The 17005-nt window shown below is 41.3% G+C and overlaps 1 protein-coding gene across 2 annotated transcripts in view; it reads right to left on the bottom strand.

Annotated features, from left to right (window-relative positions):
- Nucleotides 1-9540, bottom strand: part of LOC100847574 (ATP-binding cassette sub-family C member 4) — a 227330-nt gene extending 217790 nt beyond the window's left edge. Inside the window, exons 1-4 of one of the 2 annotated variants that reach the window (XM_059884455.1) lie at nucleotides 8122-9540; nucleotides 4178-4267; nucleotides 1684-1847; nucleotides 433-558 (exon numbers count right to left, since the gene is read on the bottom strand). In XM_059884455.1, coding sequence (XP_059740438.1) covers nucleotides 433-558; nucleotides 1684-1847; nucleotides 4178-4267; nucleotides 8122-8307 — 566 coding nt within the window. In that variant the 5' untranslated portion in view covers nucleotides 8308-9540. The remainder of the gene's footprint in view (nucleotides 1-432; nucleotides 559-1683; nucleotides 1848-4177; nucleotides 4268-8121) is intronic. The other variant, XM_024989092.2, reaches the window with a different exon arrangement.
- Between the last annotated feature and the right edge of the window lie 7465 nt (nucleotides 9541-17005).

The following is a 17005-nucleotide window of genomic DNA, read 5'->3' as shown; positions in this document are numbered from 1 at the left end:
ATGAACAATAGTGATTCATACAGTTCGGCTCAATACAAGTATACCAAGTCTCCATAATCTTCCTGGTTATTAGCCATCACCATAAATTACAATTTTAGTTTGAATGTCATTGTCTCAAATACTATGTTAAAAGCATTGCTTATTGGGATTTGAGGTATTAAGAACTTCTTAGAATTTCATTTCTATATAAGTAAGAAGCATATATATATTTTTCCTTTGAAAAGATGGCAAATGAAAGAACAGGTTAAATGATATCTCTACTATTCTTAACCCTCTTGTAACATGTAGGCGATGCAGTGAATAGTTAGCATTTAAGTTCACCTTAATGTGAAGATGAACTTAAGCACTTCTTTGGCAAGACATCTAAAATATCCAATAGAATAGGAAATAAAGCATGAAAATATGGAGTGACATCTATATATATAAACTTACCTTCTCAGTCTGGTAATAAGGTCTATAAATGACTTTTCCCAAGCATTCATTTTTATTGTTCTGATGCCAGTTATGACTTCACTCATGGTCCTTATCCTCTTGTCTGTGAGAGCAGCGGTCTTACTCCTGAGGGGACAGACGTGAGATGAGCCTCAGTGACCACATCCCAACTTTACTCAGCAGCAGCAGCAGCAGCAGCAGGAGTGTGCATGGGGGCGGGGCTAGGAATAAAATTATTCTCTATAGCCCTTTTGCACTTAGAACACAGGCAGGTCCTACTTAAAATACAAATGGAGAAAAAGGCTTCAACTAGGAAATCAACCATTCAGTCCATTTTAAGAAGTAACTTGAGAATGTGCAGGATCGGCTAAGAAAGACCTGAAATGTGTCAGACACAAACCATCTGCTCAAAGAGGTCACGGTCAGGTAGAGAGGCAGAAAGACACCCAGGAAGACAGAGTCTGTGCTGTAATAAAATAGGAGAGAAGTTCTGGGGAGCAGAAAAGATGGGACTGTTAATTCCACCAAGAAAGGAGAACAAGAAGAGCTTCAGAGATCTGGTAGCACTTGAACAGGGCCTTGAAGGATAGGAAGTATCTATCTCTCCAGCAAAGACAGGAAAGGAAATTCCAAATAAAGACACCAAGCACAGAACTACACACACACAACACACACAAGAACTCAGTGACCTTCAAATAGCACAACATCTCCATCACCTGACAACCACCCACCTCCAGCCCTCTGGGACCTGCTTCAGTCTAACTAGAAGGCTCTTCACCACCAGCCACTTTTCCATCACATGTGCTGCTGTGACTGTGGGGCTTCATGAAGACACAGTGAAGATCAGCCTGGCCCTGGGGGTGCTTATAACTCAATGGAAACATGAATAAATACTTGAAAGGCTCCAATACAAGCATAACAAAAATATATGCAGTGAGAAATGGGGCTACAAGATTATTACTATTTAACAATATTTAAATAACTTGGACATGGGTAAATTCTGCTGAAGGACACTCTATTTTTTCAGACACAGTGCCAAGAGGACCCAGTGAATGCCTTCCCTGTTCCTGTTTCAGGATCAGCCTTCAGTTTAAGGCTGGAGCTTCCACTGGCTAAGCCTGTAGGGTCTACAACTCACACAAAGAAGAGACTAGAGAAGGCATTTGTCTTGTTTTTGAACAAAAGCATCAAGCAGACTATAGATGTTACCAATTACATATTATCAATTTTTAAAAGAAGTGTTTCTCTTACCGGAGTGATGAAAACAACTTCCCAAAGCAGCTTTGCAAAAGCAGAAGAATAATCAGAACCGCCATCCCGGCAAGACATGATATTCCTATTTCCATCCAGAGCAGGGCAGTCACTGCGACAGCCTGCAGTGGCCCCACCCACAGATAGTGCAAGAACACTATTACCTTAAAAGAGAAAAACAAAGCCTTCTTCAGTTTGGTTCAGTTCAGTCACTCAGTCCTGTCCGACTCTTTGTGACCCCATGAACCGCACCACACCAGGCCTCCCTGTAAATTACTAACTCTCGGAGTTTACCCAAACTCATGTCCGTTAAGTCGGTGAGCCATCCAACCATCTCATCCTCTGTCATCCCCTTCTCCTCCTGCCTTCAATCTTTCCCAGCATCAGGGTCTTTTCAAATGAGTAAGCTCTTCACATCAGGTTGCCAAAGTATTGGCATTTCAGCTTCAACATCAGTCCTTCCAATGAACACCCAAGACTGATCTCCTTTAGGATGGACTGGTTGGACCTCCTTGCAGTGCAAGGGACTCTCAAGAGTCTTCTCCAACACCACAGTTCAAAAGCATCAATTCTTTGGCACTCAGCTTTCTTTATAGTCCAATTCTCACATCCCTACATGACCACTGGAAAAACCATAGCCTTGACTAGACAGACCTTTGTTGACAAAGTAATGTCTCTGCTTTTTAATCTGCTGTCTAGGTTGGTCATAACTTTCCTTCCAAGGAGTGTCTTTTAATTTTATGGCTCCAATCACCATCTGCAGTGATTTTGGATCCCAGAAAAATAAAATCAGCCACTGTATTTGCCATGAAGTGATGGGACTGGATACCATGATCTTAGTTTTCTGAATGTTGAGCTTTACGCCAACATTTTCACTCTCCTCTTTCACTTTCATCAAGAGGCTCTTTAGTTCTTCTTCACTTTCTGCCATAAGGGTGGTGTCATCTACATATCTGAGGTTATTAATATTTCTCCCGGCAATCTTGATTCCAGCTTGTGCTTCTTCCAGCCCAGCATTTCTTACGATGTACTCTGCATATAAGTTAAATAAGCAGGGTGACAATATACAGCCTTGATGTACTCTTTTCCTCTTTGGAACCAGTCTGTTGTTCCATGTCCAGTTCTAACTGTTCTAACTTCCTGATCTGCATACAGGTTTCTCATGAGGCATGTCATGTGGTCTGGTATTCACATCTCTTTCAGAATTTTCTACAGTTTCTTGTGATCCACACAGTCAAAGGCTTAGGCATAGTCAATAGAGTAAAAATAGATGTTTTTCTGGAACTCTCTTGCTTTTTCAATGATCCAGCAGATGTTGGCAATTTGATCTCTGGTCCTATGCCTTTTCTAAAACCAGCTTGAACATCTGGAATTTCACAGTTCATGTATTGCTGAAGCCTGGCTTGGAGAATTTTGAGCATTACTTTACTAGCATGTGACATGAGTGCAATTGTGCAGTAGTTTGAACATTCTTTAGCATAGCCTCTCTTTGGGATGATATAAAAGCCATTAAGGACAGAGTATAGAGACAATATGCTCTGAAGGAACAAGCAGAAACCTAAATAGAAATGACCTCACTGGGTTTTAAACCTGCTAAAGCAGAAATCCAAGTGTCCACCTCAGATGACACTGTTTCAGGGCAGCACAGAGCTGACTTCAGGGATGTCCCAGGAGAATCAGACCAACATCAATGAAGAAAGATGTGGATTCTGACCACAACACAGATGAGCTCAGGGCTTCTCCAAATGCTCTCCATCCCAGAGTTTAGCCCCCATCTCCCCTGGGCTCCCCAGCATCCCAGGAAAGCCTGTATTATGGTACCTACTGCTCTCTGCAGTAATTACTTGTGTATTTACCTCCCTGATAGACTGTGGCTTCTATAGGGCAGAAACTAAGCTTTATTCATCCCTGAATGTGATTAGGGGCCTTACTTCATGTTTTATGAATGAATACTGGAAAGAGAAGTGTCTACTACAACACAGATCTGACCAACAGCTATGATGTTCCAGGTCATGTGATCTATGCTTAAGGTCATTGGAAAAAGAGTGTGTGGGGACAGCAGAGAGGAGGTTGTGTCTGGGGACCACCCACTTGAAGGCTCCCTATGTAACAGGCACTGAACAGGGTGCAGGGGAAAGAACAATCCCTGACCACCAGGCCTTCATCACCTAGAGGAGGAGGAGAACAGTTCAGCAACACCTACACCACGTGCCAAGAAGGGCCCCTCCAGGAGGACCCCTTAGGACACTAGCCAAGATGGGCAAGAACACTGCTGCCATTTACTATTAGAAAAACAAAACTCTCACTTATGAAACAATACATATAATTACATTGAATTTGTACACAGAGAAGTGAAAGTTGGATAAATAGAACCTTTGTCTTACATCCTCAACAGAACCCTGGCTGACACCAAAGCCTGGCACCTGGCATCCCAATAAGCTGAACTCAGTGAGAAAAACAGGAAACGGAAGAGGATCCCTCAGGGGCAGCTCACCTGGTCAAACCTGTTCACATCGTTGGACAGCAGGTTGACTATCTGGCCTGTGGTGGTCTTCCCCATGGCTGGGCTACTCAGGCGAAGGGCCTGAAATGAGAGAGGGAGACAGAGACCCAGATTCCTAAGGTGATACCAAGTCATCTTAGAACATAACACAATGGAGCATGTGTTCCAGGGGTCTTGAGTGGTGTCAGCAGGAGCAGGATGACCCCTGACAGCAGGACTCTAGGGACCCTTGTTCACCCTCTAACTCCTGAGTGTGGCAGCAGCCTCTCCTGCAAGGATGGCAAAGGGAGGAGCAGGAGGTAGAAGCAAAATCCCCGCCCTATTTCAGTGAACTTGGACCTGTCTGAAGGGTAAAGGGTGTAGGTTTACACTTAAGAGACAACTAAGTAATTTTGAGCCAAATTAGATGAAAGCAGAGAGGCTAATTTAAGGAAGGAAATTTGGAGACTTGGACTATAAATCCAGACTCAATCATTAATTCTGTGGGTGACAATATTTAAACACTTCAGGCTTAGTTGGTTGATTCTGAAATGAGCAAGTATAATATTCAAAACACTGTTACTATGAGGAAACTGTGTTCTTAACGCCAGTCTGCTGACTTACAAAAACCACAACCGGTGTAACACAATCCCTTTATTTAGTAAGAAAAATGCCCTAGAGATCTGAGGAAACTGAAGACACACCAGGAGCTGCTTCAACAGACCACCAACTGGAGCCACTGATCCAAACACAACATCATACTTTATCAAAATGCTTCGTTTACTCCTCAAGTTAAAGAAGAAAACCCATGATCAAGTGAGAATGTAAAATGATATAACCACAATGGAAGAGAATACGGAAGTTCCTCAAAAATTAAATAAGAAATTATCATACAATACAGAAATTATATTACTAAGGATATACTCAAGAAAAGCTAAAAATGCAGACTTGAACAGACAATTTAACTCATATTCAGAGCATCTATGTTCACAATAGCTAAAAGGTGGAAACAACTGTCCATTGACAGATGAGAGGATACACAGAATGTTGTATAGACCTATAATGTAATGTTATTCTGTCTTAAAAAGGAATTAAATTCTGACACCTGCTACAACATGGATGAACCTTGCAGATATTGTGCTACAGGACATAAGCCACACACACACAAAATGACAAACACTGTATAATTCCACTTAACAGAGGTACCTACAATAGTCAAATTCACAGAGAGAAGAAGAACAGTGCTGGGTAAGGGGATAGGGGCTGGGGAGTTAGTGTTTAATGGGTGCAGAGGTTCAGTTCAGGAAAAACAAAGTTTCAGAGATTAATTATGGTGATGGCCACCAACAATGTGAATGTACCTAATGTCACTAAATGCTGCATTGAAAAGGAGTGAAAATAGGACACTTTATGCAGTGTATACTTCCCCACAATAATAATAAAAAAAAATCAATGATCAAAAGCCAAAAGTAACTTTACCAAATTTGTGACAATGTATTAATAAATAAATGGCAAGTCATTTGTATTTATGGAAACTCCCATAGGATCATTCAAAATTCAGCTGAAAAGAGCATGAAAACGCTGAATGGGCCATGTTAGGAGTGGCAGATGTGCAGCCTTAGAGATCCCCTGGAGGCCTGCCCCAGCCTGGAATCCATGGTGTAGACAAACTACAGCTACGAGCTTAGCAGACACTCCATTTCTAACACTCGACCTGGTTTCTTCCCAGGACCAGGGATCAGGAGGTGGGGCCCAAGATGAACCACAAACATTCAGAGGGGCCTTTCAGAGCTGCTTTGTCGCACCAGTTTTTGGGTCCTAGGGAATCAGTCCACCTGTAACCTGAAAAGGAGTGTCTTGTTTCTACAACAGCAGGACTCTAGATGCAAGGCTGTGAACAAGGAAACCTGTCTTTCCCATGTTTCTGGAATTTCAGATTATGTCAATGGTGTAATCCCCACAATTTCTGACTTCATATAGGAACCATCTTTTGGGTACAATTAAGACAGCAAATGAACATCTCGGGAGATGGTTACATTCACATAAGCCAACGTGCCAGGTCAGATCACATTTCCAAAAGGCAAGATTTCAAAGTGTTAGAGGAAAGAGGAAGAAAAACAAGTGGACAATGGTGAACCTGCGCAGCAAAGAGTGAGCTTTGACTACACCATCGCCTCACACCTAACTTCAAGCTTTCACAATGCAGTTCTGGTAAAATTTCATAATTATTATGAGAGTTATGGAGAAGAAAATGGCAACCCACTCTAGTATTCTTGCCTGGAGAAACCCATGGACAGAGGAGCCTGGCAGGCTATGGTCCGTGGGATCACAAAGTGTCAGACTGAGTGACTATCACTCACATGAGAGTTAAGCATGATCTGAAAAGACAAACATTTAGCCCATTGGTGGGAAAATCTTGAGTATCCACCTCCTAAATGGTTAAAGATGCAACAGAATAACAAAGATGATGTTGAATGGCAATGAAGACCCTGACTGGAATGTGTTGGCACAGCTCAGATTTCCACATCACCCAGAAGGAAACCAACTCAGATGCTGCTGCCAAACAAGACAGTGAGGTCTCCAGGTTCACTCAGTCCCGGGATGTACAAGACTCTGCTCAAGGAGAGATGAGACGACATCTCACTTTCTGCTGACAGAAGTATTCCAAAGAAATGGAAGTTCTAGATAAGTAGCAACCAGGTAAAAGAAGCAATATTTTAAATTTAAGCTGTTTGGGTTTATCTTTCAATGAGGGCTATATTTATTAATAAAAATTGCATATGTTTAAGGTTAGCACATGATGCTTTTATATAAATACACATTGGGAAATGATTACTATAGTAAAACCACTTAAAATATCCACTACCTAATACAGTTATCCTATTTTACATGTGTGGTGAGAACATTTAAGATCTACTCTCTTGGAAAATTTCAAGGCTGCAATACAGTCAAATAAGGATTTTTTTAAAGCAAACAGTCTTGGGCAAAGAGGTATCCAAGGTCAAATTTAAACAGAACCCTTCAGCTCTTGACACTTATATATCTGTGGCAATACCTTTGTAAAGATACCTGAAATCCTTATTCCTTTTATGCTAGTTTAGACCAGGGTAAACTGTGAAATAATTCCTGGCATTCCTCAGTACAAAATTAGTGAACACATTAAATCAGTTCTAATTAAAAGTGCTATGATGCATACTAAAGATAAAAGGAAATCTTGTATTAAAGTAGCTTAAATGAAGAGCAACAAATTCTCTCTAGAATGAATGAAACAATGTAAAATTTCAAGTTTTATCTCAAAAACCCTACTATTTTCTTTAATATCATTAACAACAACCACATCCATAGAATATAGTGAGTGAGTCTATATTTGGCATGAATTCTCTTTATATTTTCTCAAATTAACATAACTATATTGAATATAATTAGAGGGGTCTTTTAAAATTATAATCATTCCCTTTCTCAAATACATTATCTGCTTCTAGATATAGTTTTATAGATCCAATCTCCTTAGTTCCCTTTTAAATAAATATCTGATGTAAATTAAGGTTTTAATGAACAACAAGAACAATTTTCTATAAACAGCACTATGGGATCTAAGCATGAAGACACTGAAAATCAGCTTGATACTTTTGATGCTTATTTTTAAATATTAATTTAATATTTTAAAAATATAATTTAATATTAATTTAATACTACAAATTTAGTAAGTATTATGCCACAGCCTATGGCTAAAAGTTATCAAGGACAGCCCTCATGTGATCTCAAAAGAAATTTTTTCATTATTTATTGGTAAAGTTTACTTCAACAACAACAAACTTGGCTTGATGCAAATAGCAAGCTTCTCTAGGAAGGTGTAATAGATCCCAGTTATGTAATTTTTAGTTTACAGAGAACCTTCCCTAAATATCCCTGATGCTCCAGGGGAGGTACACACCGTGGTACCCAGCGACACTCACCTTGTGGTAGATCATATGGCACACGGCTACTCTCAGCCTCATCCCCACGCGCTGCATGTGGTAGAAGCACAAGTGGTGCAGAACGGCCCACACGAGCACGCAGGCGCTCAGCCCTGCCGCGTAGCCGTAGGCTTCATGCAAAGCAGCAGAATCGGTGGGATCGTAGTTTTCAACATAACTAATCATTTTCCCCAAAAATATAGGTTGGACTACTCTGGTACCTTCCTAAAAGAAAAGAAAAGCCTTAATTAGAAATGTCAGTTTTTCTTAATACAAGATTTACTTTTAGCATTAGCACGTTAAAAATACATTTTGACAAAATGCTACATTTATGGCTAATTTAAAAGAAAAATATGCAGATCCACTATCTCCTAGAAGACAAGCATGCAACAGTTTAACCTCACAGCAAAATTTTACATTCAAAGATAGTAAAGCATTAGTACCGTATGCCTAATACGCTGTGGATACTCAGTGTAACTATCACAACCAGTGCTTTAGAAGTCATTTGGCACAATACAAGTGAGCCTTAAGATGAATAAGGAAAAAGGTGGCAGAAGAAGAGGAAGAAATCTGCTTCCATATGAATTAGCCTGCTGGCAGCCTGCCCCTGTCCCCTGTCCTCTCAATGTCAAGCCCAATGGAAAGTCAACCTGGTTCACATATGGGAGACATGCTATTATCACCTTCTTCAGGAATCTTTATGAACTGATACCCTGGCACAAACACCCACTCCTTTCCATCCCAAACTCCACATGTCTGTAGATCAAGAGAAAGGAAACCAGCTTCAGTTGGAAGACCACAAAGAAATTAGGCTTGGCAGCTCTATAGGCTCTCAGCTCCTGAGAGCACTGCCTCACTATGTCTCTACCCTCTGGAAGTCAGAATGTTCCTTGGAGTAAAAAATTAAACATGGTGGAGACCAAGCTAAAAAACGATGTCTTCCGTGGTTCTCCATCCACCATCCACTGCAGTTGGTGGTTTGGAAGAAATGTTCCCATTCCTCCCTTCCCCAAGGCTAAACCAATTGACACAAGGTGCACTGAGGCTTCTACCCTGAATAAGACTTAGGGAAGCAAGTTTATTTCTCAGAGAAAAAGGCAAAGAAACGGCAACACCTACCTACCCTGCCAAACGGCCACTTCACCCCACAACTTACTTCCTCTGTCTAGTCACCCCTTGAAGGTCTCCTTTTCCCCAGGTTCCCTTCCTTCACCATCAAGGAAAACCACTCAATGAATGAAAACCACACACCTAAAGTAAACATCTCCACCCTCAACATCATTTCCTACACAGACTTCATAAAAGACAAAATGTTAAAAGTCTGAAAGTCTTTCAGGAACAGGGCTTTTTCTTTTTGGCAATCCCACCTTACTAACACAGGATAAGCACCTGACAGGTTTGCTTTGATAGCTCTCTTCTAACTGTCTGAAGCTGAGGAAGCCACATACAAGAGGAAGGGAAGGAGAATCCATAACACCAAACAACAAAAAATCTAAGCATTTTCTTAGCCAACTAGTGCCTGATCAGGATATTTATCAAAAGATGTCCCCATGCCTCATATGGGTGTCTCATTAAACCTCAGCATTCCTGTCTTGTTCTACACACACGCATGCACACACCCACACGTTCACAGGCTGCACCAACTGCCTCTCCTTCCATGAAGTCAGGGACATTTTCATCTACTATAGAGAATAAAGAGAACACTACTTAGCTGAAGAAGTATAAGTAAGATGATCATACGGCAGCAAAACGATCAGTTCTGATACATTTCCACCGTGTCCTGTCATCCATCCCAAGAGGCATAGAGACCTCTTGGAAGAGTCCCTCATACAGCAGATTGTCAAACACAGTGTTTATAGAGTTTCCTGAGATGAAAATGTGGAGGCCACACAGAGAAGCAAAAATGTCAAACTGTACACATGGGCAGTCCCAGCCCAGGTGTCACCAAGGGCAGTCCAGTGCTGCAGCCACAAACCACCAGAAGCCCAGCAGGAATATCTGCCATCCCCAAATTTCCTGAAATTTATGATTCTTTTTGGGAATCACTGTTGCCTGTTACTTAGGTCTCCATTTGAGCCTAACATCCTTGTAATTACGGGAGAAATAAGAGTAACATCACTCACCAAAGAGAATATGGTTAAGTGCAACAAATCCAGCAAAAAAAAAGTAAATAAAGGCAGATCACTACCACCTAAACATATCTGGTTTTTCTTCACTGAGAAACAATATTTAATAACCCAGTTGTGGGACTTCCCTGGTGGCCCGGTGGCTAAGATTCCACACTCCCAATGCAACGGACCTGGGTTAGATCCCTGGTCGGGGAACTAGATCCCACATGTGGCAACTAAGACCCAGCACAGACAAATAAATAAATACTAAAAAAAAAAAAAAAAAAACAGTTTATCAAAAAGCCTCATTAAAGTATAATGTCAGTTTAGGGCCCATACCTTTCACTCATCTGTCAAATCTTTTTTTTTTTTTTCTTGATAATGATTTTTCTTTCTTTGGAATAGAAATTTTCAAAAGATAATAAAGATTTTCAGTCATGACCTGTTACTTTGATCTGATGTAATTTGGGAGGAAAGTCATTTGTTATTCTTAAGCACTATTTTGGGACTTCCTCCATTGGCTCAATGATAAGGAATTTATCTCAATGCAGGAGACACAGGAGATGCAGGTTTGATCCCTAAGTTGGGAAGATCCTCTACAGGAAGAAATGGCAACCCACTCCAGTATTCTTGCCTGGAGAATCCCATGGAAAGAGGAGCCTGGCAGGCTACAGTCCTTGGGGTCACAAAGAATCAGACACAACTGAGTGACTGAGTACAAATGCACAAGTTTTCCTCAAACAAGGAGCAGTCATGGTAATTCATAAAGGTGATGAAAAGTATAACATACAAGGAATTTCCATTCTGGCATAAAGTTGCAACCATTGAAAACAGAAAATTGATATTATACTCCATATGAAAAATAACAGCAAGCAAAGAACAATTTTCCAGTAATTTCTCTCAAAAAAAAAAAAAAATAGAAAGCAAAATAGTGAATAGCACAAAATTGTGAAAACAAAACCCCAAAATACATATAGAGAATAAGAATACACATATTAAATATGATTCTTGCAAGCTTCCAGAACACATAGGACAGAAATGATTATGGCCCTCAAAGGTAGACTGAGGAAATCTGTCCCCTCCACACACAAGGAAAGGCTAGAGATGAAGAGTCATTTAACAGGACAGATATCAGCACCATTTGTAATCTGTGAATATTTCCATTTCTGGCATTTGGTAAAACTGGCCGAGGCAGACCAGGCAAAAGATTTTCTGACTACCAGAAGATTAGCGCCTACATATGCTCGATGCTCTGTTCCAAGTATTATCTCCAAATCAAATAGTGGAGTGAATCCCAAGGAAAGGTCCAATTTCAGAAGACTCTGTCTTGGAGAGTCTCTCAGAGAGGCAAGGAGTGGCTGTGGCTGGGGACACAGACACTGCTGGCAGCATTCCCAGGACCTAACCCCACCATGTGTACACAAGTGTGAGCACGCACCACCAAGGAATTATCTCATCTGCACATTCCCGATTCTCACCTTCAACTAATAAGAGAGAAAACAACTGAGAAAATATTCATTATCAACCATGCTGCTGCTGCTGCTAAGTCGCTTCAGTCGGGTCCAACTCTGTGTGACCCCATAGATGGCAGCCCACCAGGCTCCTCCATCCCTGGGACTCTCCAGGCAAGAACACTGGAGTGGGTTGCCATTTCCTTCTCCAATACACGAAAGTGAAAAGTGAAAATGAAGTCGCTCAGTCAAGTCTGATTCTTAGCGACCCCAAAGACTGCAGCCTGCCAGGCTCTTGTGTCCATAGGAGTGGGGTGCCATTGACTTATCCTATCAACCATGAAACTAACCAAATTAAAATATTCTTAATAAGCAGTTCAGTTCAGTTAGTTTAGTTGCTCAGTCATGTCCAACTCTTTGCGACCCCATGAATTGCAGCACACCAGGCCTCCCTATCCATCACCAACTCCCAGAGTTCACCCAGACACACGTCCATCAAGTCAGTGATGCCATCAAGCCATCTCATCCTCTGTCGTCCCCTTCTCCTCCTGCCCCCAATGCCTCCCAGAATCAGAGTCTTTTCAAATGAGTCAACTCTTCGCATGAGGTAGCCAAAGTACTGGAGTTTCAGCTTTAGCATCATTCCTTCCAAAGAAACCCCAGGGCTGATCTCCTTAAGAGTGGACTGGTTGGATCTCCTTGCAGTCCACGGGACTCTCAAGAGTCTTATCCAACACCACAGTTAAAAAGCATCAATTCTTCAGCACTCTGATTTCTTCACAGTCCAACTCCCACATCCATACATGACCACGGGAAAAACCATAGCCTTGACTGGACAGACCTTTGTTGGCAAAGTAATGTATCTGCTTTGGAATATGCTATCTAAGTTGGTCATAACTTTTCTTCCAAGGAGTAAGTGTCTTTTAATTTCATGGCTGCAGTCACCATCTGCAGTGATTTTGGAGCCTAAAAAAATAAAATCTGACACTATTTTCACTATTTCCCCATCTATTTCCCATGAAGTGATGGGACCAGATGCCATGATCTTCATTTTCTGAATGCTGAGCTTTAAGACAACTTTTTCACTCTCCACTTTCACTTTCATCAAGAGGCTTTTTAGTTCCTCTTCACTTTCTGCCATAAGGGTGGTGTCATCTGCATATCTGAGGTTATTGATATTTCTCCCGGCAACCTTGATTCTATCTTGTGCTTCTTCCAGCCCAGCGTTTTCTATGATGTACTCTGCATATAAGTTAAATAAGCAGGGTGACAATATACAGCCTCGACATACTCCTTTTCCTATTTGGAACCAGTCTGTTGTTCCATGCCCAGTTCTAACTGTTGCTTCCTGACCTGCATATAGGATTCTCGAGAGGTAGGTCAGATGGTCTGGTATTCCCATCTCTTTCAGAATTTTCCACAGTTTATTGTGATCCACACAGTCAAAAGTTTGGCATAGTCAATAAAGCAGAAATCGATCTTTTTCCGGAACTCTCTTCCTTTTTCCATGATCCAGCGGGTGTTGGCAATTTGATCTCTGGTTCCTCTGCCTTTTCTAAACCAGCTTAAACATCTGGAAGTTCATGGTTCACATATTACTGAAGCCTGGCTTGGAGAATTTTAAGTATTACTTTACTAGCATGCGAGATGAGTGCAACTGTGTGGTAGTTTGAGCATTCTTTGGCATTGCCTTTCATTGGGATTGGAATGAAAACTGACCTTTTCCAGTCCTGTGGCCACTGCTGAGTTTTCCTAATTTGCTGGCATATTGAGTGCAGTACTTTCACAGCATCATCTTTCAGGATTTAAAATAGCTCAACTGGAATTCCATCACCTCCACTAGCTTTGTTTGTAGTGATGCTTTCTAAGGCCCACTTGACTTCACATTCCAGGATGTCTGGCTCTAGGTCAGTGATCACACCATCGTGCTTATATTGGTCATGAAGATCTTTTTTGTACAGTTCTTCTGTGTATTCTTCCCACCTCTTCTTAATATCTTCTGCTTCTGTTAGATCCATACCATTTCTGTCCTTTATTGAGCTCATCTTTGCATGAAATGTTCCCTTGGTATCTCTAATTTTCTTGAAGAGATCTCTAGTCTTTCCCATTCTGTTGTTTTCCTCTATTTCTTTGCACTGATTGCTGAGGAAGGCTTTCTTATCTCTTCTTGCTAGTCTTTGGAACTCTGCATTCAGATGTTTATATCTTTCCTTTTCTCCTTTGCTTTTCGCTTGTCTCCTTTTCACAGCTATTTGTAAGGACTCCCCAGGCAGCCATTTTGCTTTTTTGCATTTCTTTTCCATGGGGATGGTCTTGATCCCTGTCTCCTGTACAATGTCACAAACCTCTGTCCATATTTCATCAGGCACTCTGTCTATAAGATCTAGTCCCTTAAATCGATTTCTCACTTCCACTGTATAATCATAAGGGATTTGACTTAGGTCATACCTGAATGGTCTAGTGGTTTTCCCTACTTTCTTCAATTTAAGTCTAAATTTGGCAATAAGGACTTCATGATCTGAGCCACAGTCAGCTCCTGGTCTTATTTTTGTTGAGTGCATAGAGCTTCTCCATCTTTGGCTGCAAAGAATATAATCAATCTGATTTTGGTGTTGACCATCTGGTGATGTCCATGTGTAGAGTCTTCTCTTGTGTTGTTGGAAGAGGGTGTTTGCTATGACCAGTGCATTTTCTTGGCAAAACTCTCTTAGCCTTTGCCCTGCTTCTTTCCATATTCCAAGGCCACATCTGCCAGTTACTCCAGGTGTTTCTTGATTTTCTATTTTTGCATTCCAGACCCTATAATGAGAAGGACATCTTTTTTGGGCATTAGTTTTAGAAGGCCTTGTAGGTCTTCATAGAACCATTCAGCTTCAGCTTCTTCAGCATTATGGTTGGGGCATAGACTTGGATTACTGTGATATTGAATGGTTTGCCTTGGAAACGAACAGAGATCATTCTGTCATTTTTGAGACTGTATCCAAGTACTGCATTTCAGACTCTTTTGTTGACCATGATGGCTACTCCATTTCTTCTAAGGGATTCCTGCCCGCAGTAGTAGCTATAATGGTCATCTGAGTTAAATTCACCCATTCCAGTCCATTTCAGTTCGCTGATTCCTAGAATGTTGACATTCACTCTTGACATCTCTTGTTTGACCACTTCCAATTTGCCTTGATTCATGGACCTGACATTCCAGGATCCTATGAAATATTGGTCTTTACAACATCGGACCTTTCTTCTATCACCAGTCACATCCACAACTGGGTATTGTTTTTGCTTTGGCTCCATCCCTTCATTTTTTCTGTAGTTATTTCTCCACTGATTTCTAGTAGCATATTGGGCACCTACTGACCTGAGGAGTTCCTCTTGCAGTATCCTATCATTTTGCCTTTTCATACTGTTCATGGGGTTCTCAAATGGTTTGCCATTCCCTTCTCCAGTGGACCACATTCTGTCAGACCTCTCCACCATGACCCACCAGTTTTGGGTGGCCCCATGGGCATGGCTTAGTTTCATGGAGTTAGACAAGGCTGTGGTCCTAGTGTGATTAGATTGACTAGCTTTCTGCGATTATGGTTTCAGTGTGTCTGCCTTCTGATGCCCTCTTGTAACACCTACCCTCTTACTTGGATTTCTCTTACCTTGGACGTGGGGTATCTCTTCACGGCTGCTCCAGCAAAATGCAGCCGCTGCTCCTTACCTTGGACAAGGGGTATCTCCTGACTGCCACCCCTCTTGACCTTGAAAGTGGAATAGCTCCTCTAGGCCCTCCTATGCCCACACAGCCACCGCTCCTTGGACGTGGGGTTGCTTCTCCCAGCCGCCGCCCCTGGCCTCATGCATGAGGTAGCTCTTCTCAGCTGCTCCTGCACTGTCACAGCCTGGCACTCTCAGCTGCCGCCCCTGACCTCGGACGCGGGGTAGCATCCCCTTGATAAGCAGGAACAAGGTCAAACACTGCCCCCTTAAACCCTTCCTCTTTGACATCAATCTATGATCACATGTATATTCTTTCACAAACCAATTGAGCATATAATTTTATTCTTTCACAAGAATTCTTCACAAATCTGAAATCATAAAGGATCTTTTAAAGAACTGAATTTAATACCACCACATTCAGGATTATCTGAGAGTCTGAGTCTCTGAGGCAGACTTTTTATTTTGGGCATACAATGTGGCATGCAGAATCTTAGTTCCCTGACCAGGGATAAAAACCTTGGCATCTACTATGGAGAACAGTGTGGAGATTCCTTAAAAAAAAAAAAAACTGGAAATAGAATTGCCATATGACCCACCGATACCACTGCTGCATATATACACTGAGGAAGCCAGAATTGAAAGAGACACATGTACCCCAATGTTCATTACAGCACTATTTACAATAGCTGGACATGGAAGCAACCTAGATGTCCATTGGCAGATGAATAGATAAGGAAGTTGTGGTATATATACACAACGGAATATTACTCAGCTATAAAAAAGAATGTGTTTGTGTCAGTTCCAATGAGGTAAATAAAACTGGAGCCTATTATACAGAATGAAGTAAGTCAGAAAGAGAAATACTAGTACAGTATATTAATGCATATATATGGAATTTAGAAAGACAGTAACGACAACCCTATATGCAAGACAGCAAAAATATACAGATGTAAAGAAGAGACTTTTGGACTATGTGGGAGAAGGAGAGGGCAGGACAATATGAGAGCATAGCATTGAAACATATATATTACCATATGTAAAACAGATGACCAGTGCAAGTTTGATGCATGAAGTAGAGCACCCAAAGCTGGTGCTCTGGGACAACCAAGAAGGATGGGTAGGAAGGAAGGTAGGAGGGATAGGAGGGGGGTTCTGGGTGGGGGAACACATGTACACCCATGGCTGATTCATGTTGATGTTTGGCCAAACCACCACAATATTGTAAAAGTAATTAGTTTCCAATTAAAAATAAATAAATTAGTTAAAAAAAAAAAAAACCCCTGGCATCTGCACCAGGGACATGGAGTCTTAATCAGTAGACTGCCAGGGAAGCTCGAGGTAGACATTCATTGGTAGAGTCTTTAGTATTAAGCCTCATGAAAGCACCTGACATTGGGTCCCACTTTTGCTTCTTAGGGTAACTTCTTACAGGGTTAGCTTAGATGCTAGAAATTCTGAGTGGATAGAATTCCTTCTCCATGTTAATGCACTTGAAACATTTCTCAGGCAACTTCCTCATATCTCATTCATGGGGAAAAAACACAAAATAGAAACAAGCTATCAAAGTTTTACCAAACACTTGACTGAGACATATAAGCAGAAAAGAATGGGCCTGTAGGAAAA

This window comes from Bos taurus, unplaced genomic scaffold (genome assembly GCF_002263795.3).
Source record: "Bos taurus isolate L1 Dominette 01449 registration number 42190680 breed Hereford unplaced genomic scaffold, ARS-UCD2.0 Leftover_ScbfJmS_2057, whole genome shotgun sequence".
Classification (NCBI taxonomy): domain Eukaryota; kingdom Metazoa; phylum Chordata; class Mammalia; order Artiodactyla; family Bovidae; genus Bos; species Bos taurus.
The sequence above is the reverse complement of the archived record's forward strand: the minus strand, read 5'-3'. Positions and strand labels throughout refer to the sequence as shown.